Source organism: Eschrichtius robustus, chromosome 19 (assembly GCF_028021215.1).
Source record: "Eschrichtius robustus isolate mEscRob2 chromosome 19, mEscRob2.pri, whole genome shotgun sequence".
NCBI classification, from domain to species: Eukaryota; Metazoa; Chordata; class Mammalia; order Artiodactyla; family Eschrichtiidae; genus Eschrichtius; species Eschrichtius robustus.
The window spans coordinates 29,988,438-30,009,342 of NC_090842.1; the positions used below are offsets into that span (position 1 = coordinate 29,988,438).

The 20,905-nt window shown below is 38.5% G+C and overlaps 1 protein-coding gene across 2 annotated transcripts in view; it reads right to left on the minus strand.

Moving 5' to 3' along the window:
* The window catches only part of LPCAT2 (lysophosphatidylcholine acyltransferase 2), a 63,962-nt gene extending 45,177 nt beyond the window's left edge, over positions 1 to 18,785 (minus strand). The window contains exons 1-8 of one of the 2 annotated variants that reach the window (XM_068528343.1): positions 18,466 to 18,785; positions 11,407 to 11,546; positions 9,907 to 10,124; positions 8,476 to 8,588; positions 6,499 to 6,559; positions 5,532 to 5,590; positions 4,213 to 4,247; positions 1,092 to 1,146 (exon numbers count right to left, since the gene is read on the minus strand). In XM_068528343.1, coding sequence (XP_068384444.1) covers positions 1,092 to 1,146; positions 4,213 to 4,247; positions 5,532 to 5,590; positions 6,499 to 6,559; positions 8,476 to 8,588; positions 9,907 to 10,124; positions 11,407 to 11,546; positions 18,466 to 18,636 — 852 coding nt within the window. In that variant the 5' untranslated portion in view covers positions 18,637 to 18,785. Of the gene's footprint in view, positions 1 to 1,091; positions 1,147 to 4,212; positions 4,248 to 5,531; positions 5,591 to 6,498; positions 6,560 to 8,475; positions 8,589 to 9,906; positions 10,125 to 11,406; positions 11,547 to 13,756; positions 13,893 to 18,465 lie in introns of those variants that run through there. The other variant, XM_068528344.1, reaches the window with a different exon arrangement.
* Between the last annotated feature and the right edge of the window lie 2,120 nt (positions 18,786 to 20,905).

A 20,905-nucleotide genomic window follows, 5' to 3' on the forward strand; every position in this document is an offset into this window, starting at 1 on the left:
TTAAAAGTGGGGAGGAGCGGCATATAATTAGTAAACAGGTATTTTCAAGGCAGGCAGACAACCTGCAAGTCTCAAGAAAAATTTCACTGAAGTTAAATTCACTTTGACATAATTTGCCCTCCTACATCATTTGGTATTGCTGACAACATCTAAATGGCTGAACAACCAAGCTATCCAACAAAATAAACTAGGATTCTTGTGACTTCCATTCCACAGTCCCGTCACCTGGAGCACTGGCCCCCGCTCAGAACCCTGAATTACATATGCAAACTTAAGGTTTTCATTACAAAAGCCATGGATGCAATTGGAAAATCCAGGCAAGAGTCTGGAGAACCACTATTCTGGCCCTCTCTCTTCAGAGGCTACCTGAGGGTATCACTAAAGCCAACGAGATTCTGAATTCAGGGGTCCATTATTCCATGTCACTCCTGGAAACTAAGCATGGTTCTTGGAATCAACCTTCAGAGTCTTAAAAATCTGGTCAGAATTTTCAGAACATTCTAATCACTCCTCCAGTGTTACAGCTGCTACTGTGACTTAAACTGAAAAACTGTCCTGTGAACGATGATATGAGTTGCCTTCACGGCTCATACAACATGATTTCCTCAGGCTTTCCATGTGCAGATTGATTCCAAAAGTGAGGGTCTCTCACTCTAAAGAGTGAGAGACCCTCACTTTTACCTCTCCCACAATCTCTCAGCTTTCACAGAACATACTTCTTCAAGAAGTTGTGGGGTTCTACCAGCTACTGTAGCTCCTTTGGTCAGGATGTGAAGGCATATCATACAACTTGGCAGAGGTCAGAACTAAAAGGATTAAAAGATAGGAACGGGTGATGCAAATCTGGCCAGCCAGGGTGGTGACATGCTGGAAGTTCCCAGAAGTTAGGAAATTGTGTTTCCTAACACAGTTCTAAGGGCTAGGGTTGACAGACTGGGTTTAGGCACACAATTTGCAAAAGACCAGGGCTTATTTTCAAGGTGGCAGATTTAACTTCCAATCTTTCTACATCTGGTCTCTCTAGACTGAAAATTCACAATGAAAGGTAAGGCCAAATCTTAGGCTCCAAGGCTACATTTTGAACCACTTACCTCAACTTCCACCTTTGTGAAGGGCTGGCAGCAAGTGAGCACACAAAGTTGAATGCTGAAGAGAAAAAAAGAGAAGGCCATCTTTATGTGGTAATACAAGTACCATCTAATATTACTGAACAATCTTTTCTTTACATACAAGCAACCCCATGTCACTCTTTGTATGTATTCTCCATTTATAAATGCCACACTGTAGCTATAACACTTCTTGGGTTTAGAGAACTCTTCTTGATATTCAAAAGTTAAATTGCTGAATGCAATACCAAATATGTATTTGTGGGTCAGAGCCGCAGCTCAGAAGACTAAACCCCAAATCTGAAGTCTTCTTGACAGCTAAGACTCACAGGCCTAGAGAAACTAACCATGGTCACATTTTAAGGTACATTAATGTGTTTATAGAAAAACTGCTGAGTAAAACATTACTAAATTCTTTTCTAATATTAAAAAAAACAAAAAACCAGTGGGCCTTTCCTTAAAAGCAGAAACTATCATCATTGTCCCAGTTATTAATAAATGTTTTAGCTATGGGGAAATTTTCTGAAAAGTTTCAGATTTCATTGTAAAGCTAGACAAAGGCTTTCTTTAAAGTGGTTATAATCAACCCTCTCCAAGATAATTTTTGAAATGGTTCCTACTTGCAGCTTTCCAGTGTATATTTAGACTCTCTGGATAAGATTTCCATGGGATTTTTATTTCGCCTCATGTAGACAGATGACCCAGAAGTCAGGCAGGGTAAATTAGACTACATGTTTAAGAAAATAACCAACCAAGCTTTTTTCGCTATTAAGAAATTAAAATATGATTTACCTGTAAAAATTGCTTGAAGGGACTTACTTAAGACAAGGAATTTAGGAATTTAAACAAGGAATTTACTTAAAAGAAGGAATTTAGGAAACAGGTTTATTAATTCCATAATTAATTATAAATTGTTAATGTGTCAGTTCTCATATCTTCTGTTTGAAATGGAAAGAATCTTTTACTATCAACTCCAAGCCACAAAGCCAATCCATATTATCTATCATTAAGTAAATTGTTCTTCAATGATTTAAATTGAGCTTTGGAATTCAATGACTTGAATACGTATTTTGTTCTGAAAACTCTGAATGCTGTTAAAGAAAAAAAAAACAAAAACAAATGAAACCACACACAAGATCTCTTTAAACTTGACTTGTCCACACTACAGACAAACCAAACAACACTTCTTAGACTAACATAAAACAGCTTTTCCAAGGCTTTCCCTTCTTGATAGTTAGTCCCTCAGTCTCCTCTCCCCTAGGACATCTGCTTTGGTGTAAAATCCCTTCCCTAGATCCTGAGTCAGAGTAGTACCTGGAGCCAGGGCAATTGAGAAAACTGATTTAGAAGTAAGAGACACAGTGCTAAATATAACATGAAGATCAGAAGATAAAGGTGGAAACAAGCGGTTACCACACATAAGTGTGATGTGGCACTTGGATAAAACAACATTGTATCTTTAGAAGATTTTGTGTTTGTTTATAAATCCTAAGAAATCTTTAACTCTGAAAATACTTTTTTTCCTCTCTTTCTTTGCTGAATTCTATTTTTCCCCCTCTGTCACACATTTCTCAGGTTAGAGCCTAGATTAACTCAATCACTCTATTTACCCCTGATCTCCCTTCCAGAAAAGCTTACTATTTGACCTTCACATCCACCAGCCCAGCTGCAAAACCAAAAAAAGTCACAATGAACCCAAAGTCACTATCTCTGAGGATTTAACTTGTAAAGGCCCCAAGGATGTCACACCTCATTTTCAGGCACTTCTTTTTCTAAAATGCTCTCATACTACTTGTTTCTCCTACTTTTCCCTTGTATAGAAGTTGAAAACCAGGAATTCGTAATTAGTAATGACAGGAAATATGTATTCTAGCCAAGGGAATAGACTGATTTCCCCTAGGGTTAAAGATAGCATAATGTCTAGATACCTTTTACAATTTATGTTGCTTATTTTTGGTGTTGTTTACTTAACTTCAACTACCAGGGACTGAAGTATAACAGGAACATAAATGTCTCATGCGTATCAATGTTTATTAACACATGTAATTGGCCCATCTATTCTGATTTAAATGTATCATTTCAAAGCAACTTACAAACACAAAAAAATGGAGAAAATAAGTATGTTGTAGTTAAAAAAAAATCTAATTTTCAGAAGTTGTTTGGATTGTCTACAATGTACTTGAAGGCAAATGGTGATTTCTTCTAAATATTTCCAAGTGATCGTCACCTACCCATCAATAATTTGAGCTCTGTGTATAACAGTATCAAGAGGCATTACTTCATAAGTCCTGGGAAAGTCCTCAAATCCAAAATATAAACAGGCTGTCTTTTTAAAATCTTTTTAAGTTTGGGGAAGGTTTATTATTATTTTTTCTCTTCTGCCACCCAAAGCCAGCCAGGTTCCTTGAGGTGAACATAGAGGGATATCGACACTCTCCATGCAGGTAAAGGACCAAAGGAGGCACGTAAACAGGCAGGGGAGCTTAACAAAAGAACTTCTTGAGAGAAAGTTAAGATTCTACATGTTCTGCTCTTTTTAAAAGGTCTATTTCACTTCAGCTAGCTTAACAGTGAAACTGTATTCTTCTCTTCAACATTTATAGAAACTGCTTATCCCTAGGCTCTTAAAATCCAAGAGTGGAAGTGAAAGCTTGGTTAGCTATTTCCTCAACTCAAATCAGACACATCACAACGATTTCAGGACATATGACTAAACTGCTCTGGACTGTTTAAACGAATACAGTAAAATAAAGATGGAGACACCAGATAATGCTAAATTTGCAATGGGAATGAAACTACAAAATTTAAGCTAGGTAGGATGCAAATGAGATCACTGGAATGTTTCTTAAGAATTGGTAGATAAACACTTGAGACCCGTTAGAACCTGACAAACAACTAGAATTCTGCACATGGCAGACACTGGGGTTTAGTGGGCAAGATAGTTATGCTCTCTGCAGAAACTTATCAGTTACAAGATTTAAGGATCTGATTAGAAATCTTTACTTTTACAAAAACAAGCCTTTTTTTTTTTTTTTAAAAAAGAACAAATTCTTTTTCTTCACTCGAATAAAATTTATATAAACTAATAATAATATAAGCGACTTACAATGTATATCCTTGCCATGTCCATGTCACAGTATCCTAGAATAACGATAGTATTTAAACTGTTAGTTCAGAGAAAAAATATCAAATAAAACAAAAATTTTATTTTGATACTGAATATACTTTCTTTCTGAATTAAAAGCAATATGCTGAAAAGTAAGACAAGCATATTATTATTGTTAAACAAGAGTGAACTGATCTATAAATTCTTGGATCACATATCCACATGGCAAAGATCTGTCTTCCATATGTAACCACCTATCTTTTTACGGAATTAAGTTGCTTTGAATTTTTTAAAAACCTTGTGCATGCTTAACTATTTTTCTCCTAATATGAACATATCTGGATAATTAATTGGCTTACAAAAACCAGAATACATCAGTTCTCAAAAAAAAAAAAAAAAAAGTTTATTTGGGAGAAAAGACTACAGTAGTGAGGTAGTGCACAGTGAAAGAATTTGAGTAAATGACAAATGCAAACCCACAGGTAGAAGTATGCTGAGTAAAAATTTGATGAAGTTTAATTTTTTAACTACAAGTGTCCAAGGTTGAGAAATCAGCTGCTGATAGAAAGTTGCACTGAATAAGAACTCAATCTTAAATGACACAGATCATTAATAATTACATCCTGCCTTTTAATGTAAATTCTCTAGTAAAGAAAGCTCCTCTCCGAAACAGAACATCCCTGCCCCTGCCAAGAAACCACTTTCTTTAGGAAAATGGTGACGCGGTCAATACCCAGAAAGTGACAATGCTCCTCGCTGCAGCAGAAGAGTATTTCCTGAGCCCACATGGACTTTCTATAGGATGTTAGGTTCTTTTCAGATATTTTCTTACTTAAGCTACTTGCCAAGTGTCACACGGTTACTAAGTACTAAGCCAGTAACTAAAACACCAAGCCTCTTCCAAATTTATCTACTACGTCAATCCTTCTCCACCAGTAATGACCATTGAATCAGGAGAAGTTTCTCCTTCTAGGCTTAATGAAAACTACAAATTTATGAGAGTTTTCTTCAAGTCCAGTCTAAGAGACCCTGAATCTGAGACTTAACCATACCATCACAGTGACTACAGGGTAGAAGCTAAGGAAATATCTTCCTATAGCTTAGTAATAGCAAAAGCAATATGTCAAATTGGTATCAAACAGTATGTGCCTGTCTTGCAAATTTTTAAAAACTGAATTGTGGCAAGGAGAATGGGTCTACCCATCTGCTCCCACCATTTATCTATTCATCTATTTTATTTATTCAAACAAAAGGGGTCCTAGAGAATTTGTGCTGTTTGGAATGTTGAGATTCTTCCCATAGTAAACTACGATGCTTACCAGCTTGTTTGGGTATCTGAGGAGAATGGGCTGCACTGGAACTCCTGGAATGAAGGCCCCTATAACCACATAGTGAAATTTTATAACATGCCCTTTATATGAACACAAGCTTTACAGTGAATTAAAAAATTAATAATAAATGATGTAAATATGTTAAATGTTTTAAGAGTACATGTAAACTGTTGGCTAAATGTTAGTAAATCCCTAGTGTTAGCCAAAATGACAGATTTTTGAATTCAGAATTATATAAGCAAAATATTAAATGTTATGCCTAAGTCATTTAAAATATTACTTATATCTCCATTTGTTTTCATTTGCCAAATACCTATTATTCAACAGGATTAAAAAAAAAACAGTAATGATGAAACCAAGACAAAGAGAAAATAAAGAGAAGAAAATCTAGTTGAAACCAAATGCTTGAGCCCTAAACTACCACACTTGCTAGAAGTGAGTTCTAACTTTGGCTCTGAGCATTCTAGCAGCCAATACAAAAACATTTTAAAGTATTAATAATTACTATGAAATGACATATGAAATTACAAATTACTACAAAATTCACAACTTCATAATATTTTAAAAAGGAGTGAAACTTAGAAGGAACTGAAGGTATTATAATGATAATTGAAGTAGGTTTTCTAACTTGATGACACAGGACCCCAAGTGTCTGTGAGGGTTATCTTTGGAGGAAAAGAAAAATCTGCTAGTGGTTTCTGCTCAAACACACACACACACACACACACACACACGCGCGCGCGCGCGGGACATTCCAAGGAGGAAGGGGTTATGATACCAAAAGAGAAAGTAAAGGACTGAGTTCTGTGGATCCACATCATTAAAAACATTTTATCAGAAAATAAGAAATGCTCCAAGCAAACTGACAAGTTAGTTTGTATATTTATTGTCAGATCATTGAGAAATCTTCCATACTACTTTGTCACAATACATAACATAATTTAATTGATCTCACCTGGTTTAAAAGTAATCAAACAGGAACGATTAGTACAAGTACCTTCTGGGAAAACTAGTATCTTGGGAGAAAAGGAATAGATTTAATATTTCAGTCTAATGAATAGATTAGCTCTTTACTTGCTTTCTTAAGACTTTGCAAATAGTTGCCAATTTTTATAAAGCAAAAATAAAATAAAAGGCTAACACCTGATTCTAGTGAAAGCTAGAATCTGATTATTCGGTTTTGCTCTAAAAGAAGTGTAGTCTGACCATTAAGATAACTAGAAAATGAATTAAAGCTTTGAAGAGAGAATACACACAGTAAATGTTTCTTAATGATGATGCTAATGATCTGAATAGGCTTCGAAGAAGATATAGACCCTGAATCACGTGCATTTGTGTGCATTTTAGGCAATATTAAATGCTTTCTTCTACTGCTGTACATCCTTAACCAAATCATTTCCTACTTCTTTGTTTCAGTTTTCCCATTAAATGATATTCCCTCTTACAACATATAGCTTTGGGACGTACTGAGAAAAAAGGAGGAAATGCCTACAATATGCTTTATGCTTACTTCAATTCATTGACATATGGAATACAATTTAATGTCCTTTTTTGAGGAGGTGTTTTTAGCTTTTAATATACTTCTTTATGTTTTCCACGCAAAAGATATGCAGTACAGTTCCTCATTAACTGAACAGCATGGCAGCTTCATTTTTCTGAAGCTTTTAGAATTTAGCAATGAGTAAATTGCTAGGCACACAAAACAAAAAAGAAAATCCCTGCACTAACAGCAGTTAGTAATGGGTATTTTATAAAAATTAGAGAAGGAAAACATTATTAAGCTAAATTGTCACAATAACAAGTAATTTGTAAAATAAAAATTGTGAATATGTGCAGTTCCATCCTCCAATTAAAAAAAAAAACAGGCTTCCTATCCCAATCGGATACAATATCAAATATGATTCATGGAGTGGATAGTCTATATACTATGAACAATAAATTAATATAGAGTAAATCATAAAATCTCAAGAACTGTATGGGGCATTAAAAGTCATATAGCATCTCTAATGCTTGAATTCTTTTTACAAAATCCCACCCAAGTGGTTGCTTAGCCAATGCCTGAACATTCCAGAAAGAGATTCCAAATCAGACCATTCTAATTCTGGACAGAAAACCTGAGATGAGCAAAATGAACTGAAATCTACCTACTTGTTAACTTTCACCCACAAGTCCTAGATACATTCCTTGGAGCCAAGAGCAAAATCACACCCTTATTCCGAATGTCATTTCTTCCCAGTGACTTTTTAAATCATTCCTTACATGCCTTGGTTTCTAAAACCTCCTGGTTGGTCATATGCCTCTTGGTACTTTTAACAACTACAAATCACCATGAGTGGCCAGATCACCTCAGGACCATGAGTTCTGCTAGAGATCACTTGTTTTCACCTGGGCAAAGATAGAGGGGTACTTATCAGAATCACCCATGAGGTTCCATTTATGCAATAAATGTTGCCCCTTCCACACCTTCAAAAAGCATTCCAGGGGAAGGAGGTGGTGGGATGGTAAAATGTGAAAAAGTTCTGCAGGTGATTCTGAGATGCCCCTGAACTAAAAAGACTATCTAAATATACTTCAGATAAACTTAAGATTTTAATCATTTTCAAAAGAAACCCAACATATTGTTGAGTATAACTGAGCTTCAGTATCTCATCTTTAAAAGGGTAAATAAATTCAGAGGCAGAGAATTACTTTTTATGAGACAAAGTAAAAACCAGTTCAAGGAGTTTGGAGAATAAAAAAGAATGATACATTTAATTCCACAGAGTATCTCATGGGGAAGAGGACTTTTTAATCCTCACTCATTTATTCTGCTTCTAGATGTCTAGCAGAGGGTGTCCCCCAGTATTGGATCTGTGGATCCTAATGAGTATGTATACAAGTGTACAATAAATAAACTTTCAATATATTTAAATAAACATCTACTGTGTTTTACCTGGGGCCATTCCCCGCCTGATGTGGCCCGCCTTATTATTTCATTTATTGTGTTTTTTCGAGAATCCGGATCTACACGGGACACCAACACTGGTTGCAGAGCCTGCAATATTCCTTTAAAACAAATGAAAAGTCACAACTAAGTCATTTTTGGGGCTAAAGCTAGCCTACAGCAATGATACCAGACAAATCATAAAACAAATTGTATGGAAAATTAAAATGATAGCAAATCAAAGAGAACAACTTAAAAAAGCCCTCTAATTCAAAGTTTATTAGAACTTAGCTTCCAGTTTCAAAAGGATAGGTGGATATTTAGACCTAAAAATATTTCACTGATTTAACAGAAGTTAGCAGCAGGAATATGAAAAGAAGCAAATGCAGTTTTCTCCCTAAAAGACTTCTTCCTCAATTGACATTAAACATTTGGAATATACTATAAGATTATCTTGTTTTATTTCAGGAATATCCTGCAAACTGATTATGTGAAGTCATAGTATACGTGGGTAGGAGGCAATTATTAATTATCTTACTAAAATTTTCAGCGCAATAGTCTTTTAAGTAGGTAGCTTCCTAGCACATGCAAAATAAACCTCAATTTACCAAAAGACTATTGCTAAACAACTTTTGGGGAAAATGTCATATTACACAAAGCAAGGTGGTTACCTTAAAAAAAAAAGAGAGAGAGAGAGAGAGAGTCTGTCTTTCTCAGATGAATGACAAAGCTGTAAGAACTACTATTATTTCTCCAGAGTACCAAGGCAACATCAGGCAGTTTTCACACGCACTTTCTCACCACTTGATGCTTGGCAATAACCTTGGGACAACTGGGAGCAGTTACTTGGAGACTAATCCCCTGGGGAGAGAGCAAAGCATCTGGTGGGAAAAACATTTCACTTGCTTCATTATTTTTTATGGCAGGAAGCGTTAATTGTTCCACATCATAATTTTCAAAGAGTTACACATTTGCCTCTCATGGAGATCTGGGCAATAATGAAGAAAACAGAGTTAGGAGAAAAGACTTAGTGCATTTATTTATCAGTCTAATAGCCTGAAGAGAAATTCACTGAAATAGCATGTAACCAGTGCTTTCACAGATTCTTAGATTAAATTCTCTCTCCAAAAAATCTACCATGTTTGGTATTTAAAAACTGTTCTTTTTGGCTATATTTAGGAGCAGAAAGAGGTGATGGTGCAGTGACAGAGTTTAGACTTAAAAAGAATGATAAGGGTACAGATAGGGAAGTCTTTATAATCTTTTTTCATAAATTCATTCTTGTGATATAGTACCTCATTAAAAAGCAAGGAAATATGTTTGAAGTGTTTCATTATTTTAAAGTTTTAAAAAAGCCTACCAATGAACTATACATGATTTTCTAAATTGAAAGCATGAGCGTGAAAATATTTTATCTCTGTTATCTTATAAAGTACTTACTGCCAATCAGAGGCACCTGCACATTCTCATGTCGAGATACTATAGAAGGTAACCCAGCCACAACACAGGCAATTCCATCAAAGAATGTTGAATGAGGGGCAACAACAAAAATTGGTGCTTCCACAGGACTTGCAATCTTTCCTTTCACGGTAACTATAAATCCCATTGAAAAGAACATGGCACGGCCTAGAAACTTCAAGACTGGCTGATTAATTTTCCTTTGGAAATAAATACAAAAAAGGACATAATTAGCTTTGCCAACTGCAGCTAACAGCAGGGTTTTACTCTAAAGCACGATGCAAAAACCAAGACAAGCTGGAGCACTTCATTTTAAAACGTGAGCTAAGAAGAACAGCTAACACTTCAGTGGAGCTCTTTCTGCCAGGCACTGTTCTAAGTAATTTATGCATATTAATTTCTTTAATCCTTAGCCCAATTTTATGAAATAGATAGCATTTATTATTATCCCCATTTTACAGACATGAAAACTGAGTCCCAGAGAAGTAATTTTACCAAGGCCATGTGGCTAATAAGTGGCTCCTTTATTCTGTGACTATAAAGTAATAAGAACGAATCTTCAACATGCATCCACCACTGAGAAATCCAGATCAGTACTGTCCTTCAAAGGAGTCACTTTGGAAATCTATATTTGTGTAACAAGGATGCTGCTACTTCCCAAAACACTTTTAGAACCGGCATGCGGAAATTGTCCTCAGAATTATTTTAGGAATAAAATTTTAAAAGTAAGCCTTATTACCTATATCATTATAGCCCTTAGACATCATCAAGAATCTTAAGAAGTAAATTTACCATCTCACTTCTCTGGAACAAAGGAATTTCAATTCCAGAAATTGAACTGTTTACTCTTTAAAAAGAATCTGTCATTAAAGATTAGTTAATTCATCAAATTGTGCCAGGAATTGTGTTGGACACACAAGACAAGTAAGATCCAGTCTCTGTCCCTGATAAACTCAGTTGAGTAGAGAAACAAAAAAATAGCCCTAGAAGTGCAAACACATGACAGACATCTCAGTATGTGAATAAGCATTATAGCTTTGCGTGAAAAATGTCTCCCATAAGACATCCAGTGGGAGTTTTAAAAAATGGGTTTCCTATAGCATTCTCTCAAAATCCATATAATAATATAGTGAGGCACTATTAAGCAACTAAATCCTGAGGAAATTTCTCTAACTTTAATTTCACGGTAAGGAGAAGTGAGACGCAGAAAACCAAAGAACTTTTCCAGAGGGCACAGGGAAATGACCTATCTCTCCTTGCCCTGTAGTTTAGAGTTGAGATCTCTATTTGTTTAAAGATAAAGAGCTCATCCTTTCACAAAATTTCCATACCTCCTATTTTTTAGTTTTAGTGACATAGACTGTAACAACTATATTCCAAAATATTCTATATTCAGAGTCATAATTGTTGATCACTGACTAAACTTTGACAAACTCTTCTTTATCTTGATTTTCCTAATATTTAGACATAGTTATTTCTTACCTCTTCCAACCAGTTATTGGGTGGGTCAGCTTTTCCGGACAGCATGCTGTTGAAATTGCAGCAAATGGCCACGCCAGTAATAAAATTAATGCAAGCAACAGGGCACGAATTGGAAGCAGGATAATTCCAAGAAAGAAAATCTGAAATCAAAGTTGATTAAAAAAATAGATGACATTATTTTAATGCTGTAGTTATCAAACAGAAATACGTAAGAGGAAAATCTTATGCTATTCATGCATTCACTCAAAGATGAATTGGGCATTACCCTATACCAAACAAGGATCTAAGCACAAAGAAAATAAGACATTGTATCTGACCTCACAAAGCCTACAAAGCAGCAAAAGAAACAGGGAAGAAAACCAAGTACTACCTGATCTGTATATCAATGAATGTGAATAGGGGCTGCTGGGGGAACAAAGAAAAGGTTTGTTGGGCTTAGTAGTCAGGGAAAGCTTCCTGGAGGAGTTGAAGCTGAAACGTCTTGCTTTAAGAAGCAAGCAGAAGCTGGCAAGGTAAGAGGGGGGAAATAGCTTCTTGAGAGCTATAAGTAGGATGAATATTAATAAAGGCATGAGAGTGTGAAGAAGTAAATGTATTATTTTATATACCTGCCAGTCCTTTATAACTAACAATAAGGAGATGGGGGAGGAAATACAAAAAATAATAAAAACTAAACAAGAATAAGAATAAAAACTAAATAAATAAGAACAGCAAATAATACTGAGTGCTTAACTATGTACCAGGCACTCTAAGCACTTGGCATGTAGTAACTTATCTGAGTCTTACAACCTTAAGCTGTTTTACATACAAGAAAGGAGTGGCACAGAGGGAATTAAGTTAAACTGCTTAAAGATCACACAGTAAGTGGCAGAACCAGGATTTGAAACCAATGTGGTTATAAAGCTCTTGCTCTTAATCCTATCCCATAATGCCTTTCAAGTGAAATAAACTATCCTTATACATCACAAATTGTCTTCTTTTTTTCTAGCCAATTACACTACTCAAACAGTGCTGCCCTTCTTGTCTCTATTGGCCCGTAATGTGAATCTGAGCATCATTAAATAATTTACGAGAAATGCCAAAAATATTGTAGGTATCAGATCTCTATCAAATTATTTGTGTACATGTGTATGACTGAATTAAAAATTACATACAAGGAAATATACAGATTTTAACTGTATAATTCAATGAGTTTTGATAAATGTGTACTCTTGTAAACATCACCTCAATCAAGATACAGAACACATCTCCCACTCAGAAAGTTGCCTCATAATCTCTTTTCAGTCAATCCTTATCCTCTTAGGCAACCAATGCTGGATGTTTATCATCATATATTATTAGTTTTGCATGTTCTTGAGTGTCATATAAATGGAACCATACATTATGCATTCTTGTGTGTCTCACTTCTTCCACTTAACATAATGTTTTTGAAATTCAACTATGTTGCTTTCGATGTCAGTAAGTCATTCTTTCTGACTGCAGAGTATTATTCCACTATATGACCACATGACAATCTGTCTATTCTCCTGCTGATGAACATTTGGGCTGTTTCCAGTTGTGGGCTATTATGTACAGCCACTACAAACATTCTTCTACAAGCCTTTTTGGGAATAGTTGTTTTTGTTTCTCATAGGTAAATACCTAGGAGTGGAATTGCTGGGTCACAGATGTAGTTTAACTTTATAAGAAACTGGCCAAACAATTTTCCAAAGTGGCTGTATCATTTTAAAGTGTCACTGGTAGTGTATGAGAATTTCAGTTACTGTACATCCTTGCTGACATTTGGTGTTTGTAGTCTTTTATAAAAATCAATTTTACTAAGGCATAATTTACATAAAATAAAATGTACCTATTTTAAGTATGAGGTTTTCAAATGCATAACCCAATGCAGACACCACTATAATCAAGATATAGATCATTTCCATCACCCAGAAAAGTTCCCTTGTGCCTCTTTGCAGTCAATATATCCTCAGTGTATAGCAACCACTGACAGTCAGTCTTTCTTTCACTATAATTTTTGCCTGTTCTATATTTTCATATAAATGAAACCATACAGTATGTACTCTTTTATGTCTGGCTTCTTTCACTTCATATTTTTGAGATTCAACCATGTTGTCATATGTATCAGTAGTATAGTCTTTTTTTTTTTTTTTTTTTTTTTTAAAGGTTTTTAGAGAGTGACTGTGGGAGCAAGGGTAGGGATGGAAGTTATTTTATTTATTTATTTATTTATTTATTTATTTATTTATTTATTTATTTTTGCTGTGTTGGGTCTTCGTTTCTGTGCGAGGGCTTTCTCTAGTTGCGGCAAGTGGGGGCCACTCTTCATCGCGGTGCGCGGGCCTCTCACCATCGCGGCCTCTCCGGCTGCGGAGCACAGGCTCCAGATGCGCAGGCTCAGTAGTTGTGGCTCACGGGCCCAGCCGCTCCGCGGCATGTGGGATCCTCCCGGACCAGGGCTCGAACCCATGTCCTCCGCATCGGCAGGCAGACTCTCAACCACTGCGCCACCTGGGAAGCCCAGTATAGTCTTTTTAATTGCAGAGTAATATTCCACTGTATGAACATATCACATTTAATCTATCCATTAATCTGTTCAGGGACATTTAGCCTATTATAAGTTTTTAGCTATTATGAGTAAACATTCATGTTTGAGTCTCTATGTGGCCATACATTTTCATTTCAAGGGGAGTGAAATTGTTGGGCCAGGATATGACAAACTGTTTTCCAAAGTAGTTGTATCATTTTATATCTCCACCAACAAAGTATGAAATTTCCTGTTGCTTCACATCCTCATCAACATTCAGTGTTGTCAGTCTTTGTAGCCATTCTAGTGGGTGTAAAATGATATCTCATTGTGGTTTTAATTCATATTTCCTTGATGAACAATGATGGTGAGCACACTTTTTCATGTGCTTATTGGTCATCCCTTTAACCTAACTGTCTGTTCGAGTCTTTAGCCCATTTTTATTGGGTAGTTAGTCCTTTCCTTATCAATTTGTAGGAGTTCTTTATATGTTCTGTTTACAAGCCCTTTTTCAATACACGTATTGAAAATATTTTCTCCCATTCCATGGCTTGCCTTTTCATTTTCTTTATTTGTTTTTTTTTAAATTTAATTTATTTATTTTTGTCTGTGTTAGGTCTTTGTTGCCATGTGTGGGCTTTCTCTAGTTGCGGTGAGCCGGGGCTACTCTTCATTGTGGTACCCGGGCTTCTCACTGTGGTGGCTTCTCTTTGTTGCGGAGCACGGGCTCTAGGTGTGCGGGCTTCAGTAGTTGTGGCACACTGGCTCAGTAGTTGTGGCTCACGGGCTCTAGAGTGCAGGCTCAGTAGTTGTGGCACAAGGGTTTAGTTGCTCCACGGCATGTGAGATCTTCCCGGACCAGGGCTCGAACCCGTGTCTCCTGCACTGGCAGGCGGATTCTTAACCACTGAGCCACCAGGGAAGTCCGCCTTTTCATTTTCTTAACGGTATCCTTTGATGAGAAGAATTTTAATTCTGATGAAGACTAATTTATCAATTTTTATTTTCTGTTTAGTTCTCTTCTGCATCCTTTCTAAGAAATCTTTATCTATCTCCAGATCATGAAGATATTTTATATTTTCTTCTTCTTCTGGAAGATATATGAGTTTTGCTTTTATGTTCAAGACTATGATCCATCTTAAATTACTTTCTGTGTAGTGTGCAGAAGGGATCAAGTCTCATTTTTATCCATAGATTTATCTAGTTGTTCCAGAACCAATTCCATCCCCCCTCCTTTTTTTTTTGGCTGCGCTGCAGCTTGCGGGATCTTAGTCCCCCAACCAGGGATTGAACCCTGGCCCCAGCAATGAAAGCGCCGAGTCCTAACCACTGGACCGCCAGGGAATTCCCCAGAACCAATTTTTGAAAAGACCTGACATTCCCTGATAAATTTTCTTGACAACTTTGTCAAAAATCAATTGAACATACATGTGGGCTCTCTATTCTGTTCAATTGATCTATTCATCTGTCCTTCTGTCGATACTACCCTACTCTCTTAATTGCTGTAGCTTTGTAGTAATTCTTGACATAAGGTAGTGTGTGTCCTCCAACTTTTTCTTTTTCAAGCTTTTTTTGGGCTAATATAGATCCTTTGCACTTCCACATAAATTTCAGAATTAGTCAGTTTCCACACAAACAAAAAGCCTGTTGGGATTTTTGTTGAGATTTCAATGAATCTATAGATCAATTTGGGAGGAATTATCATCTTAATAATGTCGATTCTTCAAACTTATAAACATGGTATACCTCTTCATTTTACGTAAATCTTCATTAATTTCTCACCACGGTGTTTTGTTGTTTTCATTGTAGTGGTCTTGCATGCTTTTGGTTAATATATTCCTTCGTATTTAATGTTATTTTATTACTATTATGAGATTATTTAATTTCATTTTGCAATTGTTTGCTGCTAGTATATACACAAAGTTGATTTAAAATTTTAATCTTTAAACATTATTAAGATGACAAAATCAATTCTGAGTAACTCTGTCGAATTAAGAGGATTACCCATTATATTGCCATTTGGTAATATGTCATCTCTGTAGGAAGCCCTTCTTTCAACACTCTATTGGGATTATTTTCTTCTCTGGACTTTCTTCATAGCACTTACTAAAACATGGAATTATATATTTCTGTACTTGCTTGTTTAACTTTTTCAGTGAAATACAAGCTTTAAATAGGCAGGGTCCTTATTTCTCTTGTTCATTGCTATGTCTCCAGGGATTAACAGTGTGCCTGGCACATAGTAGGCAACCAACAAATATTTTTGGTATGGTAAATGACCCCACAATTACAACCAAACACTCGTTTTAGTTCCATATTCTATTGAGGAAATAGAAGCTAGGCTAATTTTTTATATGCCACTATGTAGCAGACCCTTAAACGGTCAAAAAAGAGAAGGGGAGCAGTAAAGCTAAGCCCTATAATGAGACGCAAGTCACACCAGTCCTTAAGCAAGACGTTGATCATCATTTAGGATTAAATTTAGTCTGATTTAATCATATCGAATCATACTTAAATGCAAGTATATCAATCTTTTAAACTGGATAATACAGACAACATTGTTTTTCAATCATGTCTATTTAAATTTTCCTTTTACCCAGACTGTTCAAGCCACTGAAACTACTTTGGAATCTCTGGTCTACATGCATTTTTAATTTTTAAAAAAATATTGAGACTATATTCATTTCTATCCAATCCGAGTGGTAAATTTTAAGTGCAGTATACAATTGTAGATAACAAATAGCATAACTATCAATATTAAGATAAGCAAACAATACCAGATTCTTTCACACATTATCTCACTTAAATTTTAATCCCTCTTCCATGTATTATTATTCCAATTTAATAGATGAGGAAAGTGAAGTTCAGGGAGGTTAAGTGACTTGGCCAAAGTTACACAACTAATAAATGGCAGGGCCTGAGCAGGTTTTCTGACTAAGACTAGTGATCTTTCCATCATACTACAACTCTTACAGGGTTATTTGAAAGTGCTCTCAAAATGGTTGCAGGCACGCTATTAAAAAAAAAAACAACCCTCAAAAACTTAATAATTTACTCCAGGTACAATATAAATACTTATAAATACGCCACTTTGAGCCTCTCTCCAAAACATGAAGCCAAATAGACAGACATGACTTTCATTTAAGTATGACCGATTTGACTAAATCAGACCAAAAGGAATCTTGAACGATAGTCAATGTATTTATTAAGTGTTTCAGAAGTTTTAAGATATAAAGGGAATATCTATCCATTTAAAGACATGAAGATCAAAGTTTTAAACATTTAGTTTCTTTACAAAGAGGTATTACTACATTCACTGTCTTCCTCTCTCACACCTTTCTTCAACCAGACACCCATCTACCATTATTCTAACCACCATCCCATGCTGCTTAGCCCACCACTTAACCTGCTTCCATCGTAGAGAACAACAGTCTCAGGGCACACAAGTATGCCGTGCAAAAATTACACTATTTCAAATCCAAAGTAAATAAATGGGTGAGATGGACAGGAAAATATTAAAACCATTTTTTCCATGCAGAACACAAAGGACAAACGTAGCTTGCATAGTCAATCTTGTTCTCTGATCACTAACTTCACCAAACAGGAAGTCCAAAGAGCGAGTGTAAGTGCTAATGGTAAATGCAGCGTTTTACAAGAAAAAGGAAAGGACAGGAAACTTCCTTTTTGTATATAGCCGTTTTTAACAGTGAAAGAAAGTCTGGGCTGCTTCGCATCCTTGAACACTTCTGCAAGTGTTTGGGTGAAAACTGATTCAGGACCAAAAACTCTTGAATCCCTTCAGCTGCCCCATATTATCCCTTTTCTTAGACTGTGATTGCCCGTCCTGGATGCCCCTGCTCAGCCCTATCATCCCAGCCTTTCTTCTTGTTCTAATTCCAGCCCTGGGCTCTCTGCCTTCTCCCTTACTCTTCCCATCCCAAACTGACTCCTCTCCTTCCCTGCGGCAAAGCAAAAACTTCCCCAAACCCACTCTCCTGTGCTACGACGACGTCCCACTAGACTTTCACACACTCAAGTCGAAGTTCTCCCAGAGTTATCCCCTCTTCTCAGCGTGGAATGTTTCCTCCGCCAATGGCCTGCCTGCTCAGCCTCCTCCTGTTTAGGACCTTCCTCCAAGGCCCACATGTTCTCTGCATCTTCTCTTCTCACACACGCCCCCAGACCATCCTCCAAGGGCCCTCAATTCTCAGTCCCGCAGCTCTGTCCCCTGCAGACTCATGGCCCCTTCAAAAGCCCTCCCCTCTCAGATCTACATCCCTGTCTTCCTCAGAGCCTCGCTTCCCAGACTCACGCCCTCCTCAGCCACTTCCCCTTCACACCCGCACTCCCCTCTGACAACAACCTCCCCTGACAGACCCAAGCCCCCCTCAAACTGCCTCCTCTCTCAGACCCACGTCCCTCCCCTGAATCTGCGTTCCCCTGTCAGACGCCCCTCACCTGAATCTGCGTCCCCTGTCAGACCCTCGCCCCGCACCTGAATCTGCGTCCCCTGTCAGACCCTCGCCCCGCACCTGGATGCGCCTCGCCGCGCCCAGCCGTGTCCGCTGCACGAAGGGGTTGCGCACGGGCGGCGGGAAGAAGGACGCCTGGCGGGGCACTATGCGCGGCCGCAGCCCCGCGTTCCCGACGCCCGCGCCGGGCCCGGAGGCCGCCACCGCCGCCGCCTCAGCGCACCGGTTCATGGCCGAGCCCGGCGTCTCACTGGAGCGAAGAGACCAAAGCGGTCCGTGCGAGCTACCGCTGCCGCCAAGGCTTGAGGGGGAGCAGTTTAGGAGTCCGGGGTCTCTGCGCAGGCGCCAAAGTTACCTAGCCGCCCTCCGGTCTCGCCCCGCCCCCTCTGGCTCTGAACACGCCCAGGCCCTGGCCCCACCCCCCTGAGCACACCCACCCCCACCCCCACCCCTTTAGGTTGTCTGGCTTTTGCTCTTGGGATTAATAGCTCAGCCTCCTTGGGGGTGAATGTTTTTCCTTCAGAGCAAGGCACCCCCAATGAGAGACAGTTTAGGCTGAGTTCTCTGCTTTAGGGTCAGGCGGACCTGGATTTCCTTTTGCTTTTTTTTTTTTTTTAAGAAATTTATTTATTTTTGGCTGCGTTGAGTCTTCCTTGCTGCCCACGGGCTATCTTTAGTTGCGGTGAGCGGGGGCTGCTCACCGCGGTGGCTTCTCTTGTTGCGGAGCACGAGCTCTAGGCGCGCGGGCTCAGTCAGTAGTTGTGGCTCATGAGCTCTAGAGTGCAGGCTCAGTAGTTGTGGCACACGGGCGTAGTTGCTACGGGGCATGTGGGATCTTCCTAGACCAGGGCTCGAACCTATGCCCCCTGCATTGGCAGGTGGATTCTTGACCACTGCGCCACCAGGGAAGCCCCTCCTTTCGCTTTTACTGGCTCTTTGACTTGGTCAAATCAGTGTCTCCATGAGCCTCCGCTGCCCCCTTCGTAATCAGGGATAAACGGAACTTAGATAAACAACCTGAATCCAGCAATTCAAGGAGCAACCCCTGGGCTGTTCCATTAAGAGGGTTAATTATCCAGGGTGGGTTTGATTTCTGGTGTATGTTTTGTTTTTGCTTAAACCCGTTTGGGTGGGATATTTATCAGTTACCGCTGAGAGTCCGGACTAATATAGAAATTGGTGCCAGGAGTGGAATCTCTTTCACTCAAAATATGGACTGACAATGGGGAGATAGTTCTCCAAAGGAAAATTGAGCTGCAATTACTAGAAAATGACAAAACCACCACTGCCCTCTGCACTAGATGAGCAACCCGGCCTCAAAAAGGGAAGTGACTGGGGCTGTGGCTCCACTTCACCCTGAGGAAGTTCAAGGGCCTATCTGGACCTTTTGTTGGTGGGGGTTAGGGGGAGGATTTTCCCAGGACCTGAGACCAGTTGGTCAAGCCCTGAGTGGCTGAGAGGCAGATGGAGATGGTGAATGACTTGTCTTTACTGGTCAACTGCTCACAGCAGGCTGGAGGCATGATGAGAATCTGACTCTGGGCCCTGGGACAGCTGCTCCTTCCAAGGTGTCCACTGTAGAATCTCAGAATCTTCCAACCCTACCAGATAGATGCAGCCTTCAGCTACTCACTTAACCTCTCTGAGCTTGCATACTCATCTCAGGATGGGAAGACGAATTCCTACCCCATAGGATTGTATTGGGTTGGCCAAAAAGTTTGTTCGGGTTTTTCCACACCGCGCTACAGAAAAGCCCAAACGAACTTTTTGGCCAACCCAGTAGTATCAATTACGTAAAATAATGCATGTGTAGTGTTCATAGAAAAGCACTCAAGAAATGGCACCTTTTAGGTATTACGTAGTGGAGCAGCTGAATTTTCTCAGTATTTAACAGAGAACCTTAATAACAACATATTACAGCCGTGATATAAAGTGCCCCAGCTTTGGGGTCTTCAAGTAGAGGGTGGCAGACCCTTGTGGCTCTTTAGCACAGAAGGCAGTCTCTCCAGAGCCCTCAAGGACCTGAGCGATTGGGCAGGCCACAGGAGAAAAGAGGACTCCACCAAGGTCACCTCCAGAGAGACCTGTCCACTCCTCATCCCCTTCCCTACCAGCCCCACCATGAGAGGCCTGAAGTAATAGTCTATCAGAGCCAGAAAGGGCCTCTGAAATAACCCCAGGCCTTAAGTTTCTGTTCTGTAGCAGCTCCAGAATTTCTATATAGGAAGGGATTAAAAATGAGCAATCTGCTGGGGAGGAAGGTAAGGAGCTTATCATTAATAGAAGCTGTGTTTAGAAAGCACACACATTTCTCCCCTAGCTGAGTTTACTTAGAGGGTTTTGGGGGAGGTGGAGATTAATGCTGCTGAGGGAGATACTCAGCTTCCGGCTAAAGCTCCTTCTCTAGGTCATCTTTGGCCTTGACTCAGGATGTTACCCAATATCTATGGTATCCTGGGAAAATCACTTTTCTCCAAGCCTTAGTTTCCTTATCAATAAA